Genomic DNA, 27518 nt, shown 5'->3' with positions numbered 1-27518 from the left:
ATGGCGTTACTTATGGTGCCTATTTCCTTACACACTTTGCACGTAAGTAGATGTTTCCTCTTCTGCTTAGGTTAGGGTGTAACCTAACCTGGCTTTTGTATGTCTTCCTGCTCTTTCTTAGTGACTGAGTTTCTGCTTTTGAAACAGAAAGAGCATTAGGATGCCACTGCTTTGGTCAAGCTCCTGTCAAGGTGTTCAGCTAAAAAGGGGGTGTCTGTAGCCACAGGGGCAGCATTTGCAAGGCAACCTGCAGGGCTTCTGTTCCCTCCACGAGAGAGTCTGTGGCAGCAGAGTCTGTCATTTCCTCAGTTTGCTGGGACAAGCAAAACACCTTTGAAAATGTAGACTGGCAGACCTTCACGGAATGCCTTCTAAAAACTCTGCAGTTGTTCCCAGAATTCAGGGAAAGCTTCTTTCTTCCAAAATTTTGTCCTGAAGGGATTTGACTGTCTAACTTGATCCTTTAGTGAGTGCTAAAATAGAGATTCCCTTTGCAATGAAATGCAAACTCCAAAGCACTGAGTGTCTGCTCCAGAACCCTGGAGTTACTGTTGTGCTGTTTCACAATAGAACTGCTGCAGCTCAGGGGGATTTTGGGGAAGCTTTTCTGGGCAACAGTTTCCAGCAAGTTAACGAGACTTGGTGCATGCAACTGACTTAAAAAACAAAAAAGGACCCGAGGGAGAGATGAAAAAAGCTGCTTTATGTATTTGGTAGAAGAGGAACACCAAGTGTTCAAGAACAATTTGAATTTTCTTCATCATGTTTGTAGTCATTTACTGACAAAACAGGCACAAGTGTAGGCACAAGAAAAAATATTGTCCTGATCTCTTGCTGGCTGTGTGAATGAAACATGTCTCCTGGACGGATGTTGTGAAATGGGAAATCATCTCTGTTTGGGTTGACTTGTTCTGTGGGTTTCACAAGCCCAAGCAGTTTTCTCAAAGCATCTGGTTCATTTTCCATTGCCCACTACAGGTCACCTGAAGCGTGTATTCAGTGGAGTTGATCCTGAGGTGAGTGAGATTTTGTTCCTGGTGTTGAGAAATTATGGACTCAGCTGTCAGCTTGGCCAGTAGCAGTAGAGTGTAGAGGGAGGCCAAAAGAAAATCCATATTCATGCCTTCAACAAAAATAACATGGGCCTAATGTGGATAGTTCCTACTTTCCACCTCAGAGCCCTGAAGAAATATAAACTCAGTTTGACAGAATGTCGCTTCCAGACAGCACCTAGAGGGGAATACTGAACTAAGAGCAATTTCCTACAGAGTAGAATTAGCCGATTTCAAATTAGTCAGCGTGACTGAGAATTCCACTCTGAGAAATTTAATGCTATATCCTTAGAAGATGCAGCTGTAGAAAAACAAGGACATCTTGTAATGGTGCCTGGTGTATTTGAAGTAATTTAGGAAATTTTGTGGCTGGGGAGCTGCATGGGCCAAAAGGCGCCAGGGTTGCTGCTGGCCTTGAGCCACTGAAGATGAGGCAGCGTGTGGCCAGGTGGCCAAGAAGGCCCAGGGCATGGTGGCCTGTGTCAGCAGCAGTGGGGCAGCAGGAGCAGGGCAGTGAGCGTGGCCCTGTGCTGGGCAGCGCTGCGGCCACAGCTGCAGTGCTGGGTGCACTTGTGGGCCCCTGGGCAGCAGAAAGTCCTTGAGGGGCTGCAGCGCGTGCACAGAAGGACAGGGGAGCTGGGCAAGGCGTTGCAGCACAAGGCCAGTGAGGAGGTGCTGAGGGAGCTTTAGCCTGGACAATGGGAGGCTCTTGAGGGACCTTCAGGCAAAATTCCATCATTCCCTGCATGACAGTGCTCAGCACAAGGGCTGTTTCACACCAAAAATTCATCCCTCATTGCATCCAAGGGCTTTAGACACTGGAGTGGGTGACACTTCCATCTTGTGGTTTGTTGGCTCGTTGTTTTGCTAGCACGACAAGGCCTGTTCATTTTCCTCTTTTTCCAGTAAGCAATGATGCTTCTGTACAATGTTCCCTGCCCTTTTGTAGCCCTGGATGGGATTGTGGTCCAGTTTGAGTTTTCTACGTCTGCAGCAGCAGTAGCAAAGGCGTTGCTGTCACTTTCCTAGTTTTCCATTTCAGTGCTTTCAAGCTCTAAAAGCTCCGTTTTTCCGAGACAACCTTGCGTGCGGATGGCAGCCATGGAGGAAAATCAACTTCATATCCATCTAGAGTGGTGTTGAATTGGCCCATGTAATTTGGTGGCTGTGATTTAGAACCTCTCTGTCACTCTGAAGTGTTTTGATTTTTTCCTTAGAAGATGTTGTGGTAGATCTGAAAAGAAATGAGGTTCTACATGATAGGAAATGGCCTGTGCCTCATGCTCCTCTCTTGCCACAGATGACAGAAGCAAGAGCCGCCTCTCCCCTGGCCCCCGCTGCTCCTGGAGAAGAAGCCAAAGAGGAGCAAACTGAGGTGGATGAGCGCCAGCCTCCATCAGTGGTCAGACCACCATATTCTCAACGTGTAAGTGCCAGTTGTGTGTGGTGCTGTCTTTAGTGCAAGGCAGAGCTGCAAGGTTTGGAGCAGCCAGCACTTTGCTGTTGCTGGCTGAGGATGCTGGGTGCTGGAGTCCTGCCAGGAGCTGGGGATTTCCTCCAGGCAGAGACCGCAGAACTTGGCCTTTGAGCTGTCATGTTGAGGCAGCAAAGGGCTGGTGCCTCTGGGAGAGCATCTGGCTGCTTGGCTCAGGGAAGATCTATCGCTTGGCTTCTGCAGTGCTATGGCCAAGGGCAAAGGAGGGAGTGCTGGAGGTGCCAGGCCTTGGTTTGTTTGTTTGTTTTCCCTCTCTGGAAAGGCGTGTTTGGCTTGTGAAAGCGGTCGGCACTTTCCATGAGTACTTCTTCACTTGTACAGTCTCTTTTGGGCCAGCTGTCTTTTGGCTTTTGATAAGCTGCAAGGGGAGGATTGTGTGGTCCATGCAGCTGTGGGGGCCCATTCTTGTCCCGCGTGGCCAAAGAAACAAAGTGCGGAGTCGCGAAGCTTTCTTGCAAGGCCAAAAGCAGAAGCAGCCAGTTTCTGTTGATGCATAGTTTGGTGCAGTCTGCAGCATTGGCAAGTGCCTCTGAGCTTGCAGTGGGGGTGAAGCTGCAAGTCCTTGACTGCTGTCTTGTGTTGCTCAGAACAGGAAGGCCATCGTACAATGGTGCCTGCTGTATCTGAAGTGAAATGGGCAAATTTGTGGCTGGGGAGCTGCGTGGGCCAAAAGGAGCCAGGGTTGCTGCTGGCCTTGAGCCACTGAGGATGAGGCAGCGTGTGGCCAGGTGGCCAAGAAGCCCCAGGGCATGGTGGCCTGTGTCAGCAGCAGTGGGGCAGCAGGAGCAGGGCAGTGAGCGTGGCCCTGTGCTGGGCAGCGCTGGGGCCACAGCTGCAGTGCTGGGTGCACTTGTGGGCCCCTGGGCAGCAGAAAGTCCTTGAGGGGCTGCAGCACGTGCACAGAAGGACAGGGGAGCTGGGCAAGGCGTTGCAGCACAAGGCCAGGGAGGAGGTGTTGAGGGAGCTTTAGCCTGCACAATGGGAGGCTCTTGAGGGACCTTCAGGCAAACTTCCATCAATCCCTGCATGACAGTGCTCAGCACAAGGGCTGGTTCACACCAAAAATTCATCACTCATTGCATCCAAGGGCTTTAGACACTGGAGTGGGTGACACTTCCATCTTGTGGTTTGTTGGCTCGTTGTTTTGCTCGCACGAGAAGGCCTGTTCATTTTCCTCTTTTTCCAGTAAGCAATGATGCTTCTGTACAATGTTCCCTGCCCTTTTGCAGCCCTGGATGGGATTGTGGTCCAGTTTGAGTTTTCTACGTCTGCAGCAGCAGTAGCAAAGGCGTTGCTGCCACTTTCCTAGTTTTCCATTTCAGTGCTTTCAAGCTCTAAAAGCTCCGTTTTTCCGAGACAACCTTGCGTGCGGATGGCAGCCATGGAGGAAAATCAACTTCATATCCATCTAGAGTGGTGTTGAATTGGCCCATGTAATTTGGTGGCTGTGATTTAGAACCTCTCTGTCACTCTGAAGTGTTTTGATTTTTTCCTTAGAAGATGTTGTGGTAGATCTGAAAAGAAATGAGGTTCTACATGATAGGAAATGGCCTGTGCCTCATGCTCCTCTCTTGCCACAGATGACAGAAGCAAGAGCCGCCTCTCCCCTGGCCCCCGCTGCTCCTGGAGAAGAAGCCAAAGAGGAGCAAACTGAGGTGGATGAGCGCCAGCCTCCATCAGTGGTCAGACCACCATATTCTCAACGTGTAAGTGCCAGTTGTGTGTGGTGCTGTCTTTAGTGCAAGGCAGAGCTGCAAGGTTTGGAGCAGCCAGCACTTTGCTGTTGCTGGCTGAGGATGCTGGGTGCTGGAGTCCTGCCAGGAGCTGGGGATTTCCTCCAGGCAGAGACCGCAGAACTTGGCCTTTGAGCTGTCATGTTGAGGCAGCAAAGGGCTGGTGCCTCTGGGAGAGCATCTGGCTGCTTGGCTCAGGGAAGATCTATCGCTTGGCTTCTGCAGTGCTATGGCCAAGGGCAAAGGAGGGAGTGCTGGAGGTGCCAGGCCTTGGTTTGTTTGTTTGTTTTCCCTCTCTGGAAAGGCGTGTTTGGCTTGTGAAAGCGGTCGGCACTTTCCATGAGTAGTTCTTCACTTGTACAGTCTCTTTTGGGCCAGCTGTCTTTTGGCTTTTGATAAGCTGCAAGGGGAGGATTGTGTGGTCCATGCAGCTGTGGGGACCCATTCTTGTCCCGCGTGGCCAAAGAAACAAAGTGCGGAGTCGCGAAGCTTTCTTGCGAGGCCAAAAGCAGAAGCAGCCAGTTTCTCTTGATGCATATTGTGGTGCAGTCTGCAGCTTTGGCAAGTGCCTCTGAGCTTGCAGTGGGGGTGAAGCTGCAAGTCCTTGACTGCTGTCTTGTGTTGTTCAGAACAGGAAGGCCATTGTACAATGGTGCCTGCTGTATCTGAAGTGAAATGGGTACCTTTGTGGCTGGGGAGCTGCATGGGCGAAAAGGAGCCAGGTTTACTGCTGGCCTTGAGCCACTGAAGATGAGGCAGCGTGTGGCCAGGTGGCCAAGAAGGCCCAGGGCATGGTGGCCTGTGTCAGCAGCAGTGGGGCAGCAGGAGCAGGGCAGTGAGCGTGGCCCTGTGCTGGGCAGCGCTGGGGCCACAGCTGCAGTGCTGGGTGTGCACTTGTGGGCCCCTGGGCAGCAGAAGGCCTTGAGGGGCTGCAGCGCGTGCACAGAAGGACAGGGGAGCTGGGCAAGGGGGTGCAGCACAAGGCCAGTGAGGAGTTGCTGAGGGAGCTTTAGCCTGGACAATGGGAGGCTCTTGAGGGACCTTCAGGCAGACTTCCATCAATCCCTGCATGACAGTGCTCAGCACAAGGGCTGTTTCTCTGCCAAACATCCCCTCACTGCATCCAAGGGCTTTAGACACTGGAGTCGCTGACACTTCCCAACTTGTGGCTTGTGGGTTTCCTAGGAGGTGAAGGCCTGTTCATTTTCTCTTTTTCCAGCAAGCAAGGATGCTTCTGTGCAAACTTTCCTGTGCTTTATAGGCACTGGGAGGGATTCTGAACCCTATCTGGTTTTCCTTGTCTACTGCAGCAGTAGCAAAGGCCTTGCTGGCTCTTTCCTACTTTTCCATTTCCGAGCTTTCAAGAACCAAAAGCTGCCTTTTGCAGAGACAACCTTGCTTGCAAATGGCAGCCAGGGAGGAATATCGAATTCATAGCCTTATACTCTTCTATTGAATATGCCCATTTCAGTCTGGTTGGAGTCACTTTGAATGCCATTGCTAACAAAGTTGATGATTTCTCCTTAGAAGATGTGGCTGTTGATATGAAGAGAAATGGGGTTATAAGCGTTAGGTAACGGCCTGTCCCTATGATTCTCTCTTTGCCACAGGTGAGAAGAGCAAGAGCCATCTTTCCCCTGGCTCTCTCTCCTATTGCAGAAGAAGCCAGAGAGGAGGAAAATGAGAAAGATGACCACCGCCTTTGTTCAGCCGTGGTCACACCAGAACGTCCTCATCATTCCAAGAGAGTAAGTGCCCGTTGTGGGAGGCGCCATCTTTAGTGCAAGGCAGAGGTGCAACTTTCTGAGCTGCCAGCACTTGCTGTGTCTGGCCCAGGATGCTGAGTGCTGGAGTCCTGCAGGACGTAGCCGTTTCCTGCAGGCAGTGAGAGCTAGAAATTGGCCTTTGACCTGTCCTGTTGGGCCAGTGTTAAACTCGCAGCTCCGGCGGAGCTTCTGGCTGCTTGGCTCAGGGAAGCTCCATCTCTGGGCTTCTGCGGTGTAATGGCCAAGGGCTCACGTGGTAGTGCTGGAGGTCAAAAGGCTTTGTTGCTTGCTTTTCCCTTTTTGGAAAGTTGTGTTTGGCTTGTGGAAGTGTTCTGCAGTTTTCTTGAGTCGTTCTTCACTTGTAAAATCACTGCTGGCCCAACTGCCTTTTGGCTTTTGAGAAGGTGCAAAGAGCAGAAGGGCTAAGTTTCTACTGATCTGTGTAGTGATGAAGTATGCAGTTTTTGGCAAGTGCATTGGAGCCTGCAGTGGGGGTGAAGCTGCAAGTCCTTGACTGCTGTCTTGTGTTTCTCAGAACAGGAAGGCCATCGTACAATGGTGCCTGCTGTATCTGAAGTGAAATGGGCACCTTTGTGGCTGGGGAGCTGCATGGGCCAAAAGGAGCCAGGTTTACTGCTGGCCTTGAGCCACTGAAGATGAGGCAGCGTGTGGCCAGGTGGCCAAGAAGGCCCAGGGCATGGTGGCCTGTGTCAGCAGCAGTGGGGCAGCAGGAGCAGGGCAGTGAGCGTGGCCCTGTGCTGGGCAGCGCTGGGGCCACAGCTGCAGTGCTGGGTGCACTTGTGGGCCCCTGGGCAGCAGAAAGACCTTGAGGGGCTGCAGCACGTGCACAGAAGGACAGGGGAGCTGGGCAAGGGGGTGCAGCACAAGGCCAGTGAGGAGGTGTTGAGGGAGATTTAGCCTGCACAATGGGAGGCTCTTGAGGGACCTTCAGGCAAACTTCCATCAATCCCTGCATGACAGTGCTCAGCACAAGGGCTGTTTCACACCAAAAATTCATCACTCATTGCATCCAAGGGCTTTAGACACTGGAGTGGGTGACACTTCCATCTTGTGGTTTGTTGGCTCGTTGTTTTGCTCACACGAGAAGGCCTGTTCATTTTCCTCTTTCTCCAGTAAGCAATGATGCTTCTGTACAATGTTCCCTGCCCTTTTGCAGCCCTGGATGGGATTGTGGTCCAGTTTGAGTTTTCTACGTCTGCAGCAGCAGTAGCAAAGGCGTTGCTGTCACTTTCCTAGTTTTCCATTTCAGTGCTTTCAAGCTCTAAAAGCTGCATTTGTCTGAGGTAACCTTGGCTTGCTGATGGCTTGCGGATGGCAGCCATGGAGGAAAATCAACTTCATATCCATCTAGAGTGGTGTTGAATTGTCCCATGATAATTTGGTGGCTGGGATTTAGAACCCCTCTGTCACTCTGAAATGTTATGATTTTTTCCTTAGAAGATGTTGTGGTAGATCTGAAAAGAAATGAGGTTCTACATGATAGGAAATGGCCTGTGCCTCATGCTCCTCTCTTGCCACAGATGACAGAAGCAAGAGCCGCCTCTCCCCTGGCCCCCGCTGCTCCTGGAGAAGAAGCCAAAGAGGAGCAAACTGAGGTGGATGAGCGCCAGCCTCCATCAGTGGTCAGACCACCATATTCTCAACGTGTAAGTGCCAGTTGTGTGTGGTGCTGTCTTTAGTGCAAGGCAGAGCTGCAAGGTTTGGAGCAGCCAGCACTTTGCTGTTGCTGGCTGAGGATGCTGGGTGCTGGAGTCCTGCCAGGAGCTGGGGATTTCCTCCAGGCAGAGACCGCAGAACTTGGCCTTTGAGCTGTCATGTTGAGGCAGCAAAGGGCTGGTGCCTCTGGGAGAGCATCTGGCTGCTTGGCTCAGGGAAGCTCTATCTCTTGGCTTCTGCCGTGCTATGGCCAAGGGCAAAGGAGGGAGTGCTGGAGGTGCCAGGCCTTGGTTTGTTTGTTTTCCCTCTCTGGAAAGGCGTGTTTGGCTTGTGAAAGCGGTCGGCACTTTCCATGAGTAGTTCTTCACTTGTACAGTCTCTTTTGGGCCAGCTGTCTTTTGGCTTTTGATAAGCTGCAAGGGGAGGATTGTGTGGTCCATGCAGCTGTGGGGGCCCATTCTTGTCCCGCGTGGCCAAAGAAACAAAGTGCGGAGTCGCGAAGCTTTCTTGCGAGGCCAAAAGCAGAAGCGGCCAGTTTCTGTTGATGCATAGTTTGGTGCAGTCTGCAGCTTTGGCAAGTGCCTCTGAGCCTGCAGTGGGGGTGAAGCTGCAAGTCCTTGACTGCTGTCTTGTGTTGTTCAGAACAGGAAGGCCATCGTACAATGGTGCCTGCTGTATCTGAAGTGAAATGGGCACCTTTGTGGCTGGGGAGCTGCGTGGGCCAAAAGGAGCCAGGGTTGCTGCTGGCCTTGAGCCACTGAGGATGAGGCAGCGTGTGGCCAGGTGGCCAAGAAGGCCCAGGGCATGGTGGCCTGTGTCAGCAGCAGTGGGGCAGCAGGAGCAGGGCAGTGAGCGTGGCCCTGTGCTGGGCAGCGCTGCGGCCACAGCTGCAGTGCTGGGTGCACTTGTGGGCCCCTGGGCAGCAGAAAGACCTTGAGGGGCTGCAGCACGTGCACAGAAGGACAGGGGAGCTGGGCAAGGCGTTGCAGCACAAGGCCAGTGAGGAGGTGTTGAGGGAGATTTAGCCTGCACAATGGGAGGCTCTTGAGGGACCTTCAGGCAAACTTCCATCATTCCCTGCATGACAGTGCTCAGCACAAAGGCTGTTTCACACCAAAAATTCATCACTCATTGCATCCAAGGGCTTTAGACACTGGAGTGGGTGACACTTCCATCTTGTGGTTTGTTGGCTCGTTGTTTTGCTCACACGAGAAGGCCTGTTCATTTTCCTCTTTCTCCAGTAAGCAATGATGCTTCTGTACAATGTTCCCTGCCCTTTTGCAGCCCTGGATGGGATTGTGGTCCAGTTTGAGTTTTCTACGTCTGCAGCAGCAGTAGCAAAGGCGTTGCTGTCACTTTCCTAGTTTTCCATTTCAGTGCTTTCAAGCTCTAAAAGCTGCATTTGTCTGAGGTAACCTTGGCTTGCTGATGGCTTGCGGATGGCAGCCATGGAGGAAAATCAACTTCATATCCATCTAGAGTGGTGTTGAATTGTCCCATGATAATTTGGTGGCTGGGATTTAGAACCCCTCTGTCACTCTGAAATGTTTTGATTTTTTCCTTAGAAGATGTTGTGGTAGATCTGAAAAGAAATGAGGTTCTACATGATAGGAAATGGCCTGTGCCTCATGCTCCTCTCTTGCCACAGATGACAGAAGCAAGAGCCGCCTCTCCCCTGGCCCCCGCTGCTCCTGGAGAAGAAGCCAAAGAGGAGCAAACTGAGGTGGATGAGCGCCAGCCTCCATCAGTGGTCAGACCACCATATTCTCAACGTGTAAGTGCCAGTTGTGTGTGGTGCTGTCTTTAGTGCAAGGCAGAGCTGCAAGGTTTGGAGCAGCCAGCACTTTGCTGTTGCTGGCTGAGGATGCTGGGTGCTGGAGTCCTGCCAGGAGCTGGGGATTTCCTCCAGGCAGAGACCGCAGAACTTGGCCTTTGAGCTGTCATGTTGAGGCAGCAAAGGGCTGGTGCCTGTGGGAGAGCATCTGGCTGCTTGGCTCAGGGAAGCTCTATCTCTTGGCTTCTGCCGTGCTATGGCCAAGGGCAAAGGAGGGAGTGCTGGAGGTGCCAGGCCTTGGTTTGTTTGTTTTCCCTCTCTGGAAAGGCGTGTTTGGCTTGTGAAAGCGGTCGGCACTTTCCATGAGTAGTTCTTCACTTGTACAGTCTCTTTTGGGCCAGCTGTCTTTTGGCTTTTGATAAGCTGCAAGGGGAGGATTGTGTGGTCCATGCAGCTGTGGGGGCCCATTCTTGTCCCGCGTGGCCAAAGAAACAAAGTGCGGAGTCGCGAAGCTTTCTTGCGAGGCCAAAAGCAGAAGCGGCCAGTTTCTGTTGATGCATAGTTTGGTGCAGTCTGCAGCTTTGGCAAGTGCCTCTGAGCCTGCAGTGGGGGTGAAGCTGCAAGTCCTTGACTGCTGTCTTGTGTTGTTCAGAACAGGAAGGCCATCGTACAATGGTGCCTGCTGTATCTGAAGTGAAATGGGCACCTTTGTGGCTGGGGAGCTGCGTGGGCCAAAAGGAGCCAGGGTTGCTGCTGGCCTTGAGCCACTGAGGATGAGGCAGCGTGTGGCCAGGTGGCCAAGAAGGCCCAGGGCATGGTGGCCTGTGTCAGCAGCAGTGGGGCAGCAGGAGCAGGGCAGTGAGCGTGGCCCTGTGCTGGGCAGCGCTGCGGCCACAGCTGCAGTGCTGGGTGCACTTGTGGGCCCCTGGGCAGCAGAAAGACCTTGAGGGGTTGCAGCACGTGCACAGAAGGACAGGGGAGCTGGGCAAGGCGTTGCAGCACAAGGCCAGTGAGGAGGTGTTGAGGGAGATTTAGCCTGCACAATGGGAGGCTCTTGAGGGACCTTCAGGCAAACTTCCATCATTCCCTGCATGACAGTGCTCAGCACAAGGGCTGTTTCACACCAAAAATTCATCACTCATTGCATCCAAGGGCTTTAGACACTGGAGTGGGTGACACTTCCATCTTGTGGTTTGTTGGCTCGTTGTTTTGCTCACACGAGAAGGCCTGTTCATTTTCCTCTTTCTCCAGTAAGCAATGATGCTTCTGTACAATGTTCCCTGCCCTTTTGCAGCCCTGGATGGGATTGTGGTCCAGTTTGAGTTTTCTACGTCTGCAGCAGCAGTAGCAAAGGCGTTGCTGTCACTTTCCTAGTTTTCCATTTCAGTGCTTTCAAGCTCTAAAAGCTGCATTTGTCTGAGGTAACCTTGGCTTGCTGATGGCTTGCGGATGGCAGCCATGGAGGAAAATCAACTTCATATCCATCTAGAGTGGTGTTGAATTGTCCCATGATAATTTGGTGGCTGGGATTTAGAACCCCTCTGTCACTCTGAAATGTTATGATTTTTTCCTTAGAAGATGTTGTGGTAGATCTGAAAAGAAATGAGGTTCTACATGATAGGAAATGGCCTGTGCCTCATGCTCCTCTCTTGCCACAGATGACAGAAGCAAGAGCCGCCTCTCCCCTGGCCCCCGCTGCTCCTGGAGAAGAAGCCAAAGAGGAGCAAACTGAGGTGGATGAGCGCCAGCCTCCATCAGTGGTCAGACCACCATATTCTCAACGTGTAAGTGCCAGTTGTGTGTGGTGCTGTCTTTAGTGCAAGGCAGAGCTGCAAGGTTTGGAGCAGCCAGCACTTTGCTGTTGCTGGCTGAGGATGCTGGGTGCTGGAGTCCTGCCAGGAGCTGGGGATTTCCTCCAGGCAGCGACCGCAGAACTTGGCCTTTGAGCTGTCATGTTGAGGCAGCAAAGGGCTGGTGCCTGTGGGAGAGCATCTGGCTGCTTGGCTCAGGGAAGCTCTATCTCTTGGCTTCTGCCGTGCTATGGCCAAGGGCAAAGGAGGGAGTGCTGGAGGTGCCAGGCCTTGGTTTGTTTGTTTTCCCTCTCTGGAAAGGCGTGTTTGGCTTGTGAAAGCGGTCGGCACTTTCCATGAGTAGTTCTTCACTTGTACAGTCTCTTTTGGGCCAGCTGTCTTTTGGCTTTTGATAAGCTGCAAGGGGAGGATTGTGTGGTCCATGCAGCTGTGGGGGCCCATTCTTGTCCCGCGTGGCCAAAGAAACAAAGTGCGGAGTCGCGAAGCTTTCTTGCGAGGCCAAAAGCAGAAGCGGCCAGTTTCTGTTGATGCATAGTTTGGTGCAGTCTGCAGCTTTGGCAAGTGCCTCTGAGCCTGCAGTGGGGGTGAAGCTGCAAGTCCTTGACTGCTGTCTTGTGTTGTTCAGAACAGGAAGGCCATCGTACAATGGTGCCTGCTGTATCTGAAGTGAAATGGGCACCTTTGTGGCTGGGGAGCTGCGTGGGCCAAAAGGAGCCAGGGTTGCTGCTGGCCTTGAGCCACTGAGGATGAGGCAGCGTGTGGCCAGGTGGCCAAGAAGGCCCAGGGCATGGTGGCCTGTGTCAGCAGCAGTGGGGCAGCAGGAGCAGGGCAGTGAGCGTGGCCCTGTGCTGGGCAGCGCTGGGGCCACAGCTGCAGTGCTGGGTGCACTTGTGGGCCCCTGGGCAGCAGAAAGACCTTGAGGGGTTGCAGCACGTGCACAGAAGGACAGGGGAGCTGGGCAAGGGGGTGCAGCACAAGGCCAGTGAGGAGGTGTTGAGGGAGATTTAGCCTGCACAATGGGAGGCTCTTGAGGGACCTTCAGGCAAACTTCCATCATTCCCTGCATGACAGTGCTCAGCACAAGGGCTGTTTCACACCAAAAATTCATCACTCATTGCATCCAAGGGCTTTAGACACTGGAGTGGGTGACACTTCCATCTTGTGGTTTGTTGGCTCGTTGTTTTGCTCACACGAGAAGGCCTGTTCATTTTCCTCTTTTTCCAGTAAGCAATGATGCTTCTGTACAATGTTCCCTGCCCTTTTGCAGCCCTGGATGGGATTGTGGTCCAGTTTGAGTTTTCTACGTCTGCAGCAGCAGTAGCAAAGGCGTTGCTGTCACTTTCCTAGTTTTCCATTTCAGTGCTTTCAAGCTCTAAAAGCTCCATTTGTCTGAGGTAACCTTGGCTTGCTGATGGCTTGCGGATGGCAGCCATGGAGGAAAATCAACTTCATATCCATCTAGAGTGGTGTTGAATTGTCCCATGATAATTTGGTGGCTGGGATTTAGAACCCCTCTGTCACTCTGAAATGTTTTGATTTTTTCCTTAGAAGATGTTGTGGTAGATCTGAAAAGAAATGAGGTTCTACATGATAGGAAATGGCCTGTGCCTCATGCTCCTCTCTTGCCACAGATGACAGAAGCAAGAGCCGCCTCTCCCCTGGCCCCCGCTGCTCCTGGAGAAGAAGCCAAAGAGGAGCAAACTGAGGTGGATGAGCGCCAGCCTCCATCAGTGGTCAGACCACCATATTCTCAACGTGTAAGTGCCAGTTGTGTGTGGTGCTGTCTTTAGTGCAAGGCAGAGCTGCAAGGTTTGGAGCAGCCAGCACTTTGCTGTTGCTGGCTGAGGATGCTGGGTGCTGGAGTCCTGCCAGGAGCTGGGGATTTCCTCCAGGCAGAGACCGCAGAACTTGGCCTTTGAGCTGTCATGTTGAGGCAGCAAAGGGCTGGTGCCTCTGGGAGAGCATCTGGCTGCTTGGCTCAGGGAAGCTCTATCTCTTGGCTTCTGCCGTGCTATGGCCAAGGGCAAAGGAGGGAGTGCTGGAGGTGCCAGGCCTTGGTTTGTTTGTTTTCCCTCTCTGGAAAGGCGTGTTTGGCTTGTGAAAGCGGTCGGCACTTTCCATGAGTAGTTCTTCACTTGTACAGTCTCTTTTGGGCCAGCTGTCTTTTGGCTTTTGATAAGCTGCAAGGGGAGGATTGTGTGGTCCATGCAGCTGTGGGGGCCCATTCTTGTCCCGCGTGGCCAAAGAAACAAAGTGCGGAGTCGCGAAGCTTTCTTGCGAGGCCAAAAGCAGAAGCGGCCAGTTTCTGTTGATGCATAGTTTGGTGCAGTCTGCAGCTTTGGCAAGTGCCTCTGAGCCTGCAGTGGGGGTGAAGCTGCAAGTCCTTGACTGCTGTCTTGTGTTGTTCAGAACAGGAAGGCCATCGTACAATGGTGCCTGCTGTATCTGAAGTGAAATGGGCACCTTTGTGGCTGGGGAGCTGCGTGGGCCAAAAGGAGCCAGGGTTGCTGCTGGCCTTGAGCCACTGAGGATGAGGCAGCGTGTGGCCAGGTGGCCAAGAAGGCCCAGGGCATGGTGGCCTGTGTCAGCAGCAGTGGGGCAGCAGGAGCAGGGCAGTGAGCGTGGCCCTGTGCTGGGCAGCGCTGGGGCCACAGCTGCAGTGCTGGGTGCACTTGTGGGCCCCTGGGCAGCAGAAAGTCCTTGAGGGGCTGCAGCGCGTGCACAGAAGGACAGGGGAGCTGGGCAAGGGGGTGCAGCACAAGGCCAGTGAGGAGGTGTTGAGGGAGATTTAGCCTGCACAATGGGAGGCTCTTGAGGGACCTTCAGGCAAACTTCCATCATTCCCTGCATGACAGTGCTCAGCACAAGGGCTGTTTCCCTGCCAAACATGCCATCACTGCATCCAAGGGCTTTAGACACTGGAGTCGCTGACACTTCCCAACTTGTGGCTTGTGGGTTTCCTAGGAGGTGAAGGCCTGTTCATTTTCTCTTTTTCCAGCAAGCAAGGATGCTTCTGCGCAAACTTTCCTGTGCTTATAGGCACTGGGAGGGATTCTGAACCCTTTCTGGTTTTCCTTGTCTACTGCAGCAGTAGCAAAGGCCTTGCTGGCTCTTTCCTACTTTTCCATTTCCGAGCTTTCAAGAACCAAAAGCTGCCTTTTGCAGAGACAACCTTGCTTGCAAATGGCAGCCAGGGAGGAATATCGAATTCATAGCCTTATACTCTTCTATTGAATGTGCCCATTTCAGTCTGGTTGGAGTGACTTTGAATGCCATTGCTAACAAAGTTGATGATTTCTCCTAAGAAGATGTGGCTGTTGATACGAAGAGAAATGGGGTTATAAGCGTTAGGTAACGGCCTGTCCCTATGATTCTCTCTTTGCCACAGGTGAGAAGAGCAAGAGCCATCTTTCCCCTGGCTCTCTCTCCTATTGCAGAAGAAGCCAGAGAGGAGGAAAATGAGAAAGATGACCACCGCCTTTGTTCAGCCGTGGTCACACCAGAACGTCCTCATCATTCCAAGAGAGTAAGTGCCCGTTGTGGGAGGTGCCATCTTTAGTGCAAGGCAGAGGTGCAACTTTCTGAGCTGCCAGCACTTGCTGTGTCTGGCCCAGGATGCTGAGTGCTGGAGTCCTGCAGGACGTAGCCATTTCCTGCAGGCAGTGAGAGCTAGAAATTGGCCTTTGACCTGTCCTGTTGGGCCAGTGTTAAACTCGCAGCTCCGGCGGAGCTTCTGGCTGCTTGGCTCAGGGAAGCTCCATCTCTGGGCTTCTGCGGTGTAATGGCCAAGGGCTCACGTGGTAGTGCTGGAGGTCAAAAGGCTTTGTTGCTTGCTTTTCCCTTTTTGGAAAGTTGTGTTTGGCTTGTGGAAGTGTTCTGCAGTTTTCTTGAGTCGTTCTTCACTTGTAAAATCACTGCTGGCCCAACTGCCTTTTGGCTTTTGAGAAGGTGCAAAGAGCAGAAGGGCTAAGTTTCTACTGATCTGTGTAGTGATGAAGTATGCAGTTTTTGGCAAGTGCATTGGAGCCCAGAGTGGGGGTGAAGCTGCAAGTCCTTGACTGCTGTCTTGTGTTGTTCAGAACAGGAAGGCCATCGTACAACGGTGCCTGCTGTATCTGAAGTGAAATAGGCAAATTTGTGGCTGGGGAGCTGCATGGGCCAAAAGGAGCCAGGTTTACTGCTGGCCTTGAGCCACTGAAGATGAGGCAGCGTGTGGCCAGGTGGCCAAGAAGGCCCAGGGCATGGTGGCCTGTATCAGCAGCAGTGGGGCAGCAGGAGCAGGGCAGTGAGCGTGGCCCTGTGCTGGGCAGCGCTGCGGCCACAGCTGCAGTGCTGGGTGCACTTGTGGGCCCCTGGGCAGCAGAAAGTCTTTGAGGGGCTGCAGCGCGTGCACAGAAGGACAGGGGAGCTGGGCAAGGGGGTGCAGCACAAGGCCAGTGAGGAGGTGTTGAGGGAGCTTTAGCCTGGACAATGGGAGGCTCTTGAGGGTCCTTCAGGCAAACTTCCATTATTCCCTGCATGACAGTGCTCAGCACAAGGGCTGGTTCACACCAAAATTCATCCCCCCTGCATCCAAGGGCTTTAGACACCGGAGTAGCTGACACTTCCCAACTTGTGGTTTGTTGGTTTCCTAGGAGGTGAAGGCCTATTCATTTTCTCTTTTTCCAGCAAGCAGGGATGCTTCTGCACCATCTTTCCTGCTCTTATCAAACTCTTGAAGGCATTCTGCACCCTCTTTGCACCTTGATCCAGGTGGAGCTTTTGTGTTTCCAGGCCTTCATGCATGGCCTTAAAGATTACTTTGAGTTTCGCAGTGCCTGTGACTTTCTACAGTCCAAGGAATCAGTGTGTGTTGTGTTCGGGAATTTAGCAGGAGGTCAATGCCCTTGCATTCCAGCTGCTCCTCAGAGATCATAGCACTTGTGGGGAGTTGCTGGGCTTTATTTCTGTTTCCAGCCACTTTAGCACCATCAGTGTGCTTGAGTCCAAGAGAACTTACCCGAGCACAGACGCATAAAGAGTGCAGTTCCCAGTGCAATTCTCTGGGTCTGATCTCTTTCCATAAGGACCTACACACTCCAAATTCCCCAAGAGTGTGCTTTTCTGAAGCAACAGGGAGCAATCTCAGGAGAGCGGGAGTGTTCGGGGCACTGGCTACCAAGTTTTGATGTGTGCAGCAACAGAGAGGACAGTAAAGGGAGGTTATAGTAGTGAGATCTATCTGCCTGTATTCCTACCTATCTATCTATTTCTGTAACATTTCCATAATTGAATTTTCCTGGCTCTGGTCCAAAGCAGTTGGAGGTGTAAAGGTCACCTAATTCATCCCTCTCAGGAGAGGATTAGAGACATGTTCCCTTGACCGATTCTGAGCAGGCAGAGATGTTTCCCCCTCCAGATATGTTGGTTTTTCCCTTTAGAGTTGTTTTCCTCCTCCAGCCTCTTGTGCCCTCAAGTCCTCACTTAATTTGTAGATTTCTGCCTGTCCTAAAAAGGTGGAACAATTCCATGTTTAGGTGGTGTTTGGTGACTCTGGTCATACATGCCATGCCATACGTGACACATGGTTTCCTTCACTGGCATCCCCAGGGCTGTGTAAGTGCATTCGTTAATGGGGCCTTAGGAGAGTCTCTGTTTCTGCTGGTCAGAATTCTCAGCTGACAAAAGAGGGAGAAGAAACACCTTGGTCCTCTTCCACATACTGAGGTGGCCATAGAGGCTCTGTGACCTCCATCAAAGATCTTTGCACACATTCTTATCTCCTGAATGACCAGGATTTCTTACAAGAGTATAGATGTCAGGTATGCAGGAATGCTGGTGCAGGCCTGAAATGAACTTGAACTGCAGAAGTGTCTCTCACAAGATCTGAGCTCACCCAGGAAGCCACCTGCAGAGCCAGGATGGAGCTGTGGGAGAGGGTGGGGTGTCAGTCACTACTGAAAGACAAACAGGACATGGCAGAAGCAGAGGGAGGCCCTCAGCAGACCCTTGAGAAATGCCACATCTTCCCTGTCAGCTGCCTGAGAGGCTGTTGGAGCTTCAGTCCCAGATGGCCCCTGATTGTAGGGCCAGGGTCACTTTGGAATCTGTGCCTCCCCTCAAACAGAGAATGACCCAGCAGAGCAGCAGCACAGTGCTTTGGGAACGTGTGAGCCCAGCAGTCTTTGAGTCTTGGCCCACAAAGGTCGTGTGGGAAGTTGAAACCCATCTTCTCTTGCTTTCTGTGCAGGTCCTTCTAGAGAAAGGGCAGGAGCAGATTGCTTCATCAGAGATGCCATGGCAGACTCAGGGAGAGCTGTTCCCAGCGCGAGAGCAGGAAGAGCAGCTCAGGCAGCAGGTGGAAGAGCCACAGGAGAATGGCCAGGTAAGCCTGACTGGCCAGGGGACAGAGGGAAGGGCAGGAAGAGGGGCATAAACCGGAGCTCTTGGGACTGAGGAGGCCAGGAGTCCCACAGGCACTGGAAGCACAGAGCCTTGGAATCTGCAGAGATCAGCCCTGGGACAGGAGGTTTGCAATGGAAGCAGAGGAGGGAAGCAGAAAGAAGGGGCTGAATAAATGTGATTTTGAGGCTGCAAGACGAAAAAAGCTGAGTCTGATGGCAGCTCCCAGTCACTTGCTCTGCATTTGTGTGTACAGAACATCAAAGCAGAGCCACAAGCAGAGCTGCCCGAAGCTCAGAGTGCCATCATGGCAGTGAAGAGGAGGAACAAGGAAGACATGAGTAGAATTCAAGAGGATAATCTCCATCAGCAGAGGAGCGATCAACAAAACCAGGTGAGTGAAAGAGTGGCAGGCACTCCACTCATGAAATATCCTCTCCCTTCTCCTTTACAGTCTATCAAGGGACACGTGCAGGCAGAGCTGCAGGACTCTGAGGCTAGCAACAAGGTAAGGGAGAAGAGGCTGGAGGAAGAAATGAAAATCATCAGAGAGAAACTTAATCGCCTCCCTCAGGCTCTAGAAGTGAGTGAAAGAGGGATGCAGTCACTGCAGTCACCAAGCTGGTGGTTTCTGCCCTTCTTGCCTTTCCACTCAGAGCAGCAGGGAGTGGGGTGATGCCTCTGATCCTGCTGTAGTGTGTATCACAGTCACTCTGAAGGACATTTCCTGGTGTGCTGAATCTCAACTGCTGCCCTGGACAGTGAAACTTGTCCTTTGGCCTTTTGGCCAGCAGTCATCCAAGTTGATTCCTGCTGGCCTGTTCCTGCTCTCCTTGTTTCTTGAGGTGTTTTTACAGTGGAACGTGGTGACCCAGCTGGAGGATTGGAACAAGCTGTCTATATCCCTTGTCAGTCTGTTCTTTGCCTTTCCTCACAGTTGATGACTCCTGGCTGACAGGGACAAGCTGTAGTGTCTGACTGCTTTGTTCTGTTTGACTTGAGGTGCGAGTGTTGACGTCTCACCGGGCAGCCTGCGAAGACTTCCAGCGAATGTCTGGCAATGAAGAGCCCCAAGTTTGGAGTGAGGCACAGGAACAGTGCCCACCAGAAATGCTCCAAGTGCAGCACATCCTGGGCTCTGAACCTGCTGCCGCAGCAGCATCATCTCAAGGAAGCCTTTCTGTCAAACCTGGAAGCTCAAGCTGGGGCAGTTCCTTCATCTCCCTGGAACAGGAGACTGAGGAGAAGTACCTGGAGATGCTGGGTATGTCTGGGGGATTTCTTGTCTGAGGGACAGTGTGTTGTGTGCAGGTGTCAGCAGAGCTATACCAGATGCTCTTCCTGAGTTTGGTGTCACAGGGCCATTTAGGACTCCCCAGAGGAAGTGCTGTGCTCCGAGGCAGCGAGAGAGCGCTCTGGGTGTTCCTGCTGCCTCTGAGGGCACCTTGGACTGGCTTGGGTTTGCCTGAGCTTCCCTCTCCACTAAAGGCTGAAGCAAGGATTGTTCTTGGATCAGCAGAAGGCTGTGACCTAGCAAATGATCTAGGCAAATCCTGTGTGCTAGTGGCCACACTAAACAGAATTTTTAGCTTCCTAAATTCTCCTTAGACTCCTGACTTCCAACCAGTCATCAGAGCAAAAACACTTCACAGAAATGGACTGCTTTTGGAGTTTTGTCTTTTTGGTTGGGGATTTTTTTTTTTGGGGGGGGGGGGGGGGTGTTTTTGTGTTTATTTTTTGTAGGGGCCTTTTGGTTTTTTGTTTCTGTGGGGTTTTTTGTTGTGTTTTGGGTTTTTTTGGTTGATGGTTTGTGGGGTTTTTTTGGTGGAGTTGGTTTTTCTCCATCCTGAAAGAGCCCTTCTGCCCCACATCTTACTGATGGCATTTTTATGACTGTTACTGTTACCACTACTGCATCTGCATTATATTTTCATGAGAATGCTATCTTTTTGTCAAAGAGAACTACTTTGAAAGAACATCAGGTTACAGGACAAATAGAGAGCACGAGGTGTTTTCCATGTGCCCCCAAAGAAAAAAGCAATACTTTTAGAACAACTTTTATTTAATCTTCTAGTTTTACGCTTATCAAGATGTGTCCAAGAGACACATCCAAGTGGCATGATCAGATAAAACTGTACTGCAGGCATTTCTCAGGAGAGAGCCTCCAGCCCAGCCATGGTATATTCTTTAGATCCATGGGTATTTTTCCATACCTGATTCCCACTCTTTCCCATGACTGTTAGAATCCTAGCCATTGGCCCAAGCCCTACTCACATCAGTCCCTAGGAAAACATATCAAGTCCTTTGTGATTCTGCAGCACAACCCAATGAATCTGCTTCTTGCCCGGAACAGCTGCCAGTGCTGTGCTCTCAGATAAGACCTGGTGGGGCTGAGACCAGAGCCCGGTGGATTCTGTGTCTACCATCACCTGTTGGGACCAAAAGGGCATTGATCCACGCCTCGGTGGGGCTGATCTCAAAGCCCATCCTCTTGTGTCCTGAATGGGGGCAACAGCTTGTAAGGGGCTCAGGCTCACTCTGGCTTCTTCCCATCAGTGCCTGTCAGTGCTCATGCTTGGGCTTTGCCAGCCTTGTTGTGCTAGCTACTCTGTCCCTGAGGGCTGGAGGGACTGCAGAGGCTGGAGCCTTCCTTAGCTGGGAGAGGGGCATCTTTGAGCTCAGCCTGCTCATAAACAGGTGAGGGTCCTGATGCTGAAAGTCCTGTCGGAATCGATTATAGCATGAGCTGCTCTGGTTTACAAATGGGAAGGAATTCTTTTGGCAAATTGCTGAAAGGTGGAGAAGATTTCCTTCTCTCCTGGAAATGCATCTCCCTTTGCTTTGTTTCCTGTCAAGAGAACTCTTCAAAGGACTGTACAAAATCAGTCTCTGTGCCAGCCATCTGTACTGCAGGGCTGCCTATCCTGTTGCTGTTGCTGTTGTGGTTGTTGTTACCCAGCTGAGCACAAAGGGCTCAGAGCCCCAGAGAGTGGGGCTGCCTTTTATATCTCCTGAAAGCTGCGATCTCTGCTTTCAAGTTAGCATCCTGCATTTTATTTCCCTTAGGGAGAATGGTGAACCAGGAAAATCCCATGATGAAATACACTGAACTGGAACATATTGGCAGCGGGTGAGTCCAACCGCAGTTACTCCTGCACAACCATGGGCCAGGTGTTTTTCTGGTGGAATGTCTATCTTGCGTGAAGTCAGGCAAGCTGCAAAGATGTTCACACACTGGGGATAGATTGTCCCATCTCTCAGTGCTGCTCAGAATTTGTGAGTGGGCTCAGAAGGCATTGTTAGCGACATCTCCATGTTGCCAAGGTCTTGCCTCCATCAAGGAACAGGACCTGGAAGATCTCCTTGTCTCTCAAGTGTGGGACAGCTCTGTGTTAATTTCTTTAGCATTTTTGGATGTCTCAAAATCATACTGGCACACCAATGAAAAAAGAAGAAACTTGCTTGCCTGAAAGAGCAACCTACCCCCATCAAAGCTTTAAGATAACAGTTGCCAGGAACATTTCTTTCCCCTGGTTTGCAGAAGGAAAGTCTCTGTGGTCAGGATAGGAACCACACAGTTTAGAAAGTGAAACCCAAGAGGAAAGACTAAACTCCCTTTAGAAGTTGAACCCCAGTGCTTCAGGAACAGGCTCAGTGCCCATGCACTTGAGAGGAAAATGCATCATCTGCCTTCTGGCAGAGCCCTCTGCATCCTCTGCAGGTTTTGACACTTCCAGCAGAGATCTCCTGTGTGGGCTGGCTTTCACTCTAGGAGCTAAACAGCTTCTCCTTTCTCTGCTTCTGTTTTGTTTCTAGGGGTTTTGGACATGTGGTCAGAGCACTCAACAATGCCACAGGAGGAGAGGTAAATGTCAACGGGCCCTGCAAACTCTGCTGCTCTTGAGGGGCTTTCCCCTCTGGTGTGAGCTGTGGCTGGAGCTTTGGGTAGAGCTGTGCTGAAAAGGCACAAGAAGCACAGACTGGTGCCAGCCTGCAAAATACATCTGGGACTTTGTCCTCCTCAGCTGCCGGAAGGAAGGCACAGAGGGCAGCGGTTCCTTTCAGAGAAGGACGCGCTCGCTCGCTCTCCATTGCTAAAACAAAGGTGGTGCCTTTGAGCACCTCACTGCTCTTTGGGGCTACAGCTTCAGAGTCCTGAATTCTCATTTCTGGCTGCCAGCAAATACATCTGAAAGTTCCTGGTAGTTCCTTAGCCACCTGCAGTGCTGCACTTGGGAACTGCACGGAGGGAGAGATCTGTAAGGTGCCCTAAAAGCCCTGCCCATAGGCCAAGATGTATCCACAGAGTATTAAGGCATGGATTACTTCTTCTGAATCCCATCCAAAGCAGCAGAGAGTGTGGTCAGAGGTTTGTGGGTGATAGCTGAGACACCACTGTTACCAAGTGGTCAAGGCAAAATGTCAGTGGCCCCACGTGTGCTGTAACTGGCCCCCAAGGGAGCAGAGAAATGGGCTGTTGGAATGTCAGTTCCTCATGACTGCAGTGCCTCATCACAAGGCAGTTTGGCACAGCTCAGCTGTGTCATTGCAAAATCACTTGCTCCATGTGCATTGTGGTCTCGTGCCACCAACTTCTCGAGTTACTGATTTTCAATGTCATTTTAGGTGGCCATAAAGAAAATAAATCTCCAAGGACTGGGGAGGAAGGAACTAACTGTTAATGAAATCATGATCATGAAGAGGTATAGGAGTTCCAGTGTTGTGAATTATTTAGACAGGTGAGAGGTCATGGTCTTATCCCATCAATGGGCATTTACATACAGCAAACATGAGAGGTTAAAACCCCACTTTGATTAGTGGCAGAAAGTAGAGCTGTTAATTTTTATTTATTCATATTTCTCTACTCATCTCCAATGGATGAGAAGAGAGTGCATCTTGTCTGCATGAGTTTTTCCTGCCACTCATCGTTTGAAAATTATTCCAAACTTATTCAAAACCTGGATCAACTGTATCTTCCTAAGTCAATAGCCTCAAAGTACACTGCCTCCACATTTTTTCAGGATTGATTTTTTAAAGTTTCTTAAATGCTGATGGACCATCCTAAAGTGGATTTCCCTTAGATTGTTGCCCCTCTTTGCCATTGCTGTGCCATTGCTGTGCATGCCAGGAAGACGAGGTGCTTATTTCCAGAAACACCATGCCTGACAGGTTTTTACCTGGGCTGTTACTAAACTGCATTTTTCACTTGCTGGCCATCTAAGATTTCTTTTTCACAGCTGTGTCTTTCTCCTCCAGAACTGCACAGACTGCAGATTGTCTATTCCTTTGATTCTGTCTTAGTCACAAAGGCACCTGGAAACAAGAAACCTGGAGGCAAAAAGTCAAGCTAGCCATGCTTGTTTATCTCCATGCCCTTGTTTCCTTCTTTCAGCTACCTTCTGGGTGAGGAACTCTGGCTGGTTATGGAGTACATGGATGGAGGCGCCCTCAGTGATGTCATCCACAAGACCTGCCTGTCTGAAGACCACATTGCAGCCATCAGTCGGGAGGTCAGCAATCCCATCTGTGCTTCTGAGGGCTTGGGCAGGATTGTCTGGGAACAGGGGCTCAGAACAGGAGGGATTTCCTGTTCCAAGCTTTGTTTCTGTGTTGCTGGTATGCTATGGGCAAGTAAAAGCACCTCAAGTGAAAGGCCTGCCAGTGCCCCTGCACTCCCTGTACTCAGTGCCAGTACTCTTATCTCCTGCTGTTGTACTCTCGCTCTGTCTCTTGTATTTGCTGTTCTCCATCTTGCCTCGCTAAACTTTTGCCTGTCTTCACTGCATTCCTTGCCTGTAAAAGCAAAGGTGCTGGTGGCAGGATTTGAAACAAGCAGCAAAGAAAAAAGAGAGACTCATTTCTCTCAGTCCTCAGCTAAAAAGGACAGGAGTGCAGCCCAAATGCTCTTTGCTTCTGAGCACATGCACTGCAGCAGCAGTCATTCTGGCTGGTTTGCAGGGGACAGCCTACAACAGCAGGTGCTGTTGCTCTTTCAAAAGCTGACGTGCCTTTCCTCAGAAAGGACCTGCTCTGCAAGTGTTGGAGCAGCAAGCTCTTCCTCTCAGTGGCCATTACTGTTCTGCCATTACTCCCCATTCCCCTGGAGAGGGAATCTTATAGATTCTTTGTTTCCTTTCTTGTGTGATGAAATCCCATCACTCATTTTTCCCTTCTCTTTCTGTATTCTCTCTCAGTGCCTGCAAGGACTGGATTTTCTTCATTCAAACGATGTGATCCATCGAGATGTGAAGAGCGACAACATCCTTCTCAGAACTGACGGTTCTGTCAAGCTGAGTCAGTATATTCTTGGTTATGTGCAGCATTCCAGGGATGTGGGTGTGGGGCTGCTTTGCGTGACTGCCAGCTCCCCAAAAATGGTGCTGGTGGCAGCGCAGGGACACCCGCTGTGAGCTGAGGGCACAGTTGCAACATGCACAGAGGTAGGACAAGGAACAAGCAGTCAAGGGTGGCCTTGCTCTGTGTGTGTCCCTTGCAGAGGGAGGGAGCTACAAGTCTAAAGTTTCCAAAGAACAAAAGCCACTGCTGGAGGCAGTGTAAAAAATGGGGGAATTTTTTAAGTCGCCAATGCCAGGAGATTCAACAGCACATTTTCAAACTTCTACTGGGGAATTCTTTTGTACGTTTTCCTAATTGCACAGAATTGAAATAAAACCAGTATTTTGCTTTCTCCTCAGCTGATTTTGGCCTCTCTACTCAGCTCACCCCTGAGCAGAGCAGACCGTGCTTGGTAGCCGGGACTCCTTGGTGGATGGCACCTGAAGTGGTGACAGGTCAACCATATGGCCCCAAAGTGGATATATGGTCTTTTGGAATTGTGGGGATTGAAATGTTAGAAAAAGAACCTCCTTACTGGGACCAAAGTCATACCTCGGTAAGGAGCAAATACTCACTCATCCCACTGCCTTTCTCGCCTGTCCCATGTCCTGTGTGCCATTGGACAAAATCCCATCGCCATCTGCTGGAACTACTTCCATCAAGTTTCCCTCTATTCCACTACTTTCCCTCCTAAAAATGTCCCTGCAACACATCAGCATCTGCTGTAGATTTGGATACCTCAGTGGTCGAACTCAAGCCTTACCATATGCAAACAAACTCCATTCTCAGGAAACACTTTCCCTTGGGTTATAAGTGGTTCCAGTTCTTTTGTCTGTGGAGATGGCCCCAGTAACAGGAAACAAGCACCTTAGAACTGCTGTTATCTTTCCATAAATGAAGGAAGGAAACCCAAACCCAACAAAGTTTCCAAAACTGTGGTCTTTAGAGAGGAACCTAACCCCCTCTGCAGTTTCTACTCACTGGGAAACATGCCTGAAACCTGGGCATGAGGGTGTAAAGGCCACAGAGTCTCTTCTGCTTCTTGTGCAGTGCTGCTGCACTGCATTTAGTGACTGTGTTTCTCTCCTAGCCCAAGGCCCGTTCTCTGCATCACCAAGCCAGAGCCTGGTGATGTGGAGAGCCAGCCAAAAGCTCCTGCTTGTTTCCTGGCACTTTCTGGGATGGGCCTACCATTAATGTATTGACTTGAGTAGCCAAATGAGCAGAGGGTGACCACAGGGATGGCACCTCTCCTCCTCTGACCCTGACAGTTTTTCTTTTGCTGCAAAATGGGAGGGAAGCTGAAATTTTCAGACTGCTGAGAGACAGAGCTGCAGGTGGCTCCTGTGTGTCCAAGCAGGCATTTTCATCCCAATACATTTGTGCAGGCATCTTAATGTGTCTGTGTTGAAGATGAGATTGTAAATGTTTGTTTCCTTCCCTGGGGATTAACTGATGGATTTCCTTTCTTTCCTTCCAATTCCCATTGTTTTCAAGAACAGCACAAAAAGCTTGATGAGTTTTGTTCTATGGCATGTGTGCTTCAAGGACCAACAAGCACTGCAGAGATGCCTTTCATGTACTAACCCTTGAAATTAGTTTGTATAGCACAGCTTCCAAAAAGCCTCTCAAGCTGGTGTGAATCCTCAGAGAAGCAAATGTGCATTTGTTGATGTAGTTCCCACTAACTAGGTCAGTCAATGAAATCAGCTGCCAAGGCAAGATCTGCGGGATGGTGGAAAAGCTGTGGCTGCATCGGGGCTTGGGTTTTTGGTTGGTAAAGGAAAGTCATCTCTGGGTCTTTGCAAGGGCAGAAACTGCCACTGAAGAACAGAGGTTAAACAAAGGGATCTGGGAGAGCCTTAGAGATGTGAAAGCAGCAGGTGGAGCCTCGTGGTTTTTTTTTTTCTCCAGGCTCGACGCCTGATAGCCACAGTAGGGACCCCAAAACTGCGGCAGCCCAAGCTCCTCTCAGCTTTGCTGCGTGACTTCCTGAGCTGCTGCCTGCAGACAGATGAGGAGCAGCGCTGGTCTGCCAAGGAGCTCCTGCAGGTAAAATGTAAAGGGGCTGCAGGTGAAACAGGCTCTGAGGGATGGGCTCCTCCTCCACTCAAGTTCAAGGCATCAGATGAGCCCCCTTCCTCCTCACCTCCACTCTTGGTGCTCTTCAAATGAAAATGGTGAGGAATCCTAGACTGGGCTGGGCTGGCAGGGTCCTGTAAAAGGTCCTGTGGTGCAAGTGTCCTGCAATGAGCAGGGACATCTTTAAAGAAATCAGGTTGCTCAGAGCCCTTTGCCACTTGACCTGGAATGGCTCCAGGGATGGGGCACCTACAAGCTCTTGGGCCAAGCTGTGCCAGGGTTGCACCATGCTCTGAGTAAACAAGTTCTTAGACCTACTCTGACTTGATCCCCATTTTGTTTAAAAATATTCACCCACATCCTATTGTAACTGGCCCTGTTAAAAAAGATGTCCCCCACTTTCTTCAAAACCACTCTGAAGTCTTGAAAAGCAACAGTAAAATCTCCTTCAGGCCTGTTCTTCACAAAACTGAATAACTCCACCTCTCTCCTCATTTCCTGAGAGGAGAGCTGCTCTGTTTTCTGTTTCTGTCGCCCTCTTTTGTAATTTGGTGGGGTGTTCAATTTTATCTAACAGCAAAAGAATTGAAGTAGAGCAATGCAGGGTACAGAGACATGAAATGGTGGTGGAGGAACCCAAGGAAGCCAGTCCCAGCTGAGCAGTCAGAGATTTGGCTGTGGGCAGGAGGGGCTGTGGGGGGCTCACTGGGAGCCTCGGAGGGGCCCTGGTTTGTACCCCCCAGCCCACCCTTAGAGGTTTCTGCCACACAAACAGGGACAGCTGGGAGGGACTTGTCCCAGCCCCATCTGCTGCCTGGCACGCTCAAGCAGATGGGAACTGTGCCAGGGTTACTGCCAGGTTGTGTGGCAGAGAGGGAACTGCAGGGCCCAGTGCCACTGGGCTGGCCCTGCTGGGAAGGAGGGTGCCATCCAGCACACAAGGGGCAGGGCATGGAAAGGCAGACACTGCTCTGTCTCCCTGTGGGAATCAGCACAGTGCCTGTCTTGCAAAGACAGGGACCTATATGAGTCATTGGAGTTTCCTGAAAAGAAGAAACTCCAAGGACAGAAAGCACCATTTCTACAGCACTGGCAGGGCAAAAATCTCAGCAAGATGAAGACACCTGGATAAATGGATGAGTGGGATTCTGGGCCAGGTTTGCCTGTGATGGCAAAGTCCTGCACATAAAGATGGAGCTGTAGATGGTCCCATTGGTCCTCTTCCCGCATCCTTCTAGAAGCCAGAGGAATCCTGTGAAGCACTGAGCTTGGAAAGTCATGGTTCCTTGGTTTTTGTTGATTTGGTTTCTTTCCCTTTGGGCAGCATCCATTTGTAAGATTTGCTGAGCCTGCGTCCAGCCTGGTGCCACTGATTGTTTCAGTGAAGAAGAGGAAGGAGACAAGAATGTGA

At 51.1% G+C, this 27518-nt stretch overlaps 1 protein-coding gene across 1 annotated transcript; it reads left to right on the top strand.

The window, feature by feature from the left end:
* Positions 1-27518, top strand: LOC143692246 (serine/threonine-protein kinase PAK 3-like). The gene is made up of 11 exons (XM_077172151.1): positions 1-42; positions 2353-2478; positions 3021-3026; positions 17538-17672; positions 17946-18272; positions 22316-22428; positions 23082-23199; positions 23884-23983; positions 24385-24581; positions 25940-26077; positions 27432-27518. Exons 1-11 carry the CDS (start codon positions 1-3, stop codon positions 27516-27518), a joined length of 1389 nt encoding a protein of 462 aa, XP_077028266.1.

This window comes from Agelaius phoeniceus, chromosome Z, assembly GCF_051311805.1.
Source record: "Agelaius phoeniceus isolate bAgePho1 chromosome Z, bAgePho1.hap1, whole genome shotgun sequence".
NCBI classification, from domain to species: domain Eukaryota; kingdom Metazoa; phylum Chordata; class Aves; order Passeriformes; family Icteridae; genus Agelaius; species Agelaius phoeniceus.
This window is presented reverse-complemented; position numbering and strand designations above follow the sequence as displayed.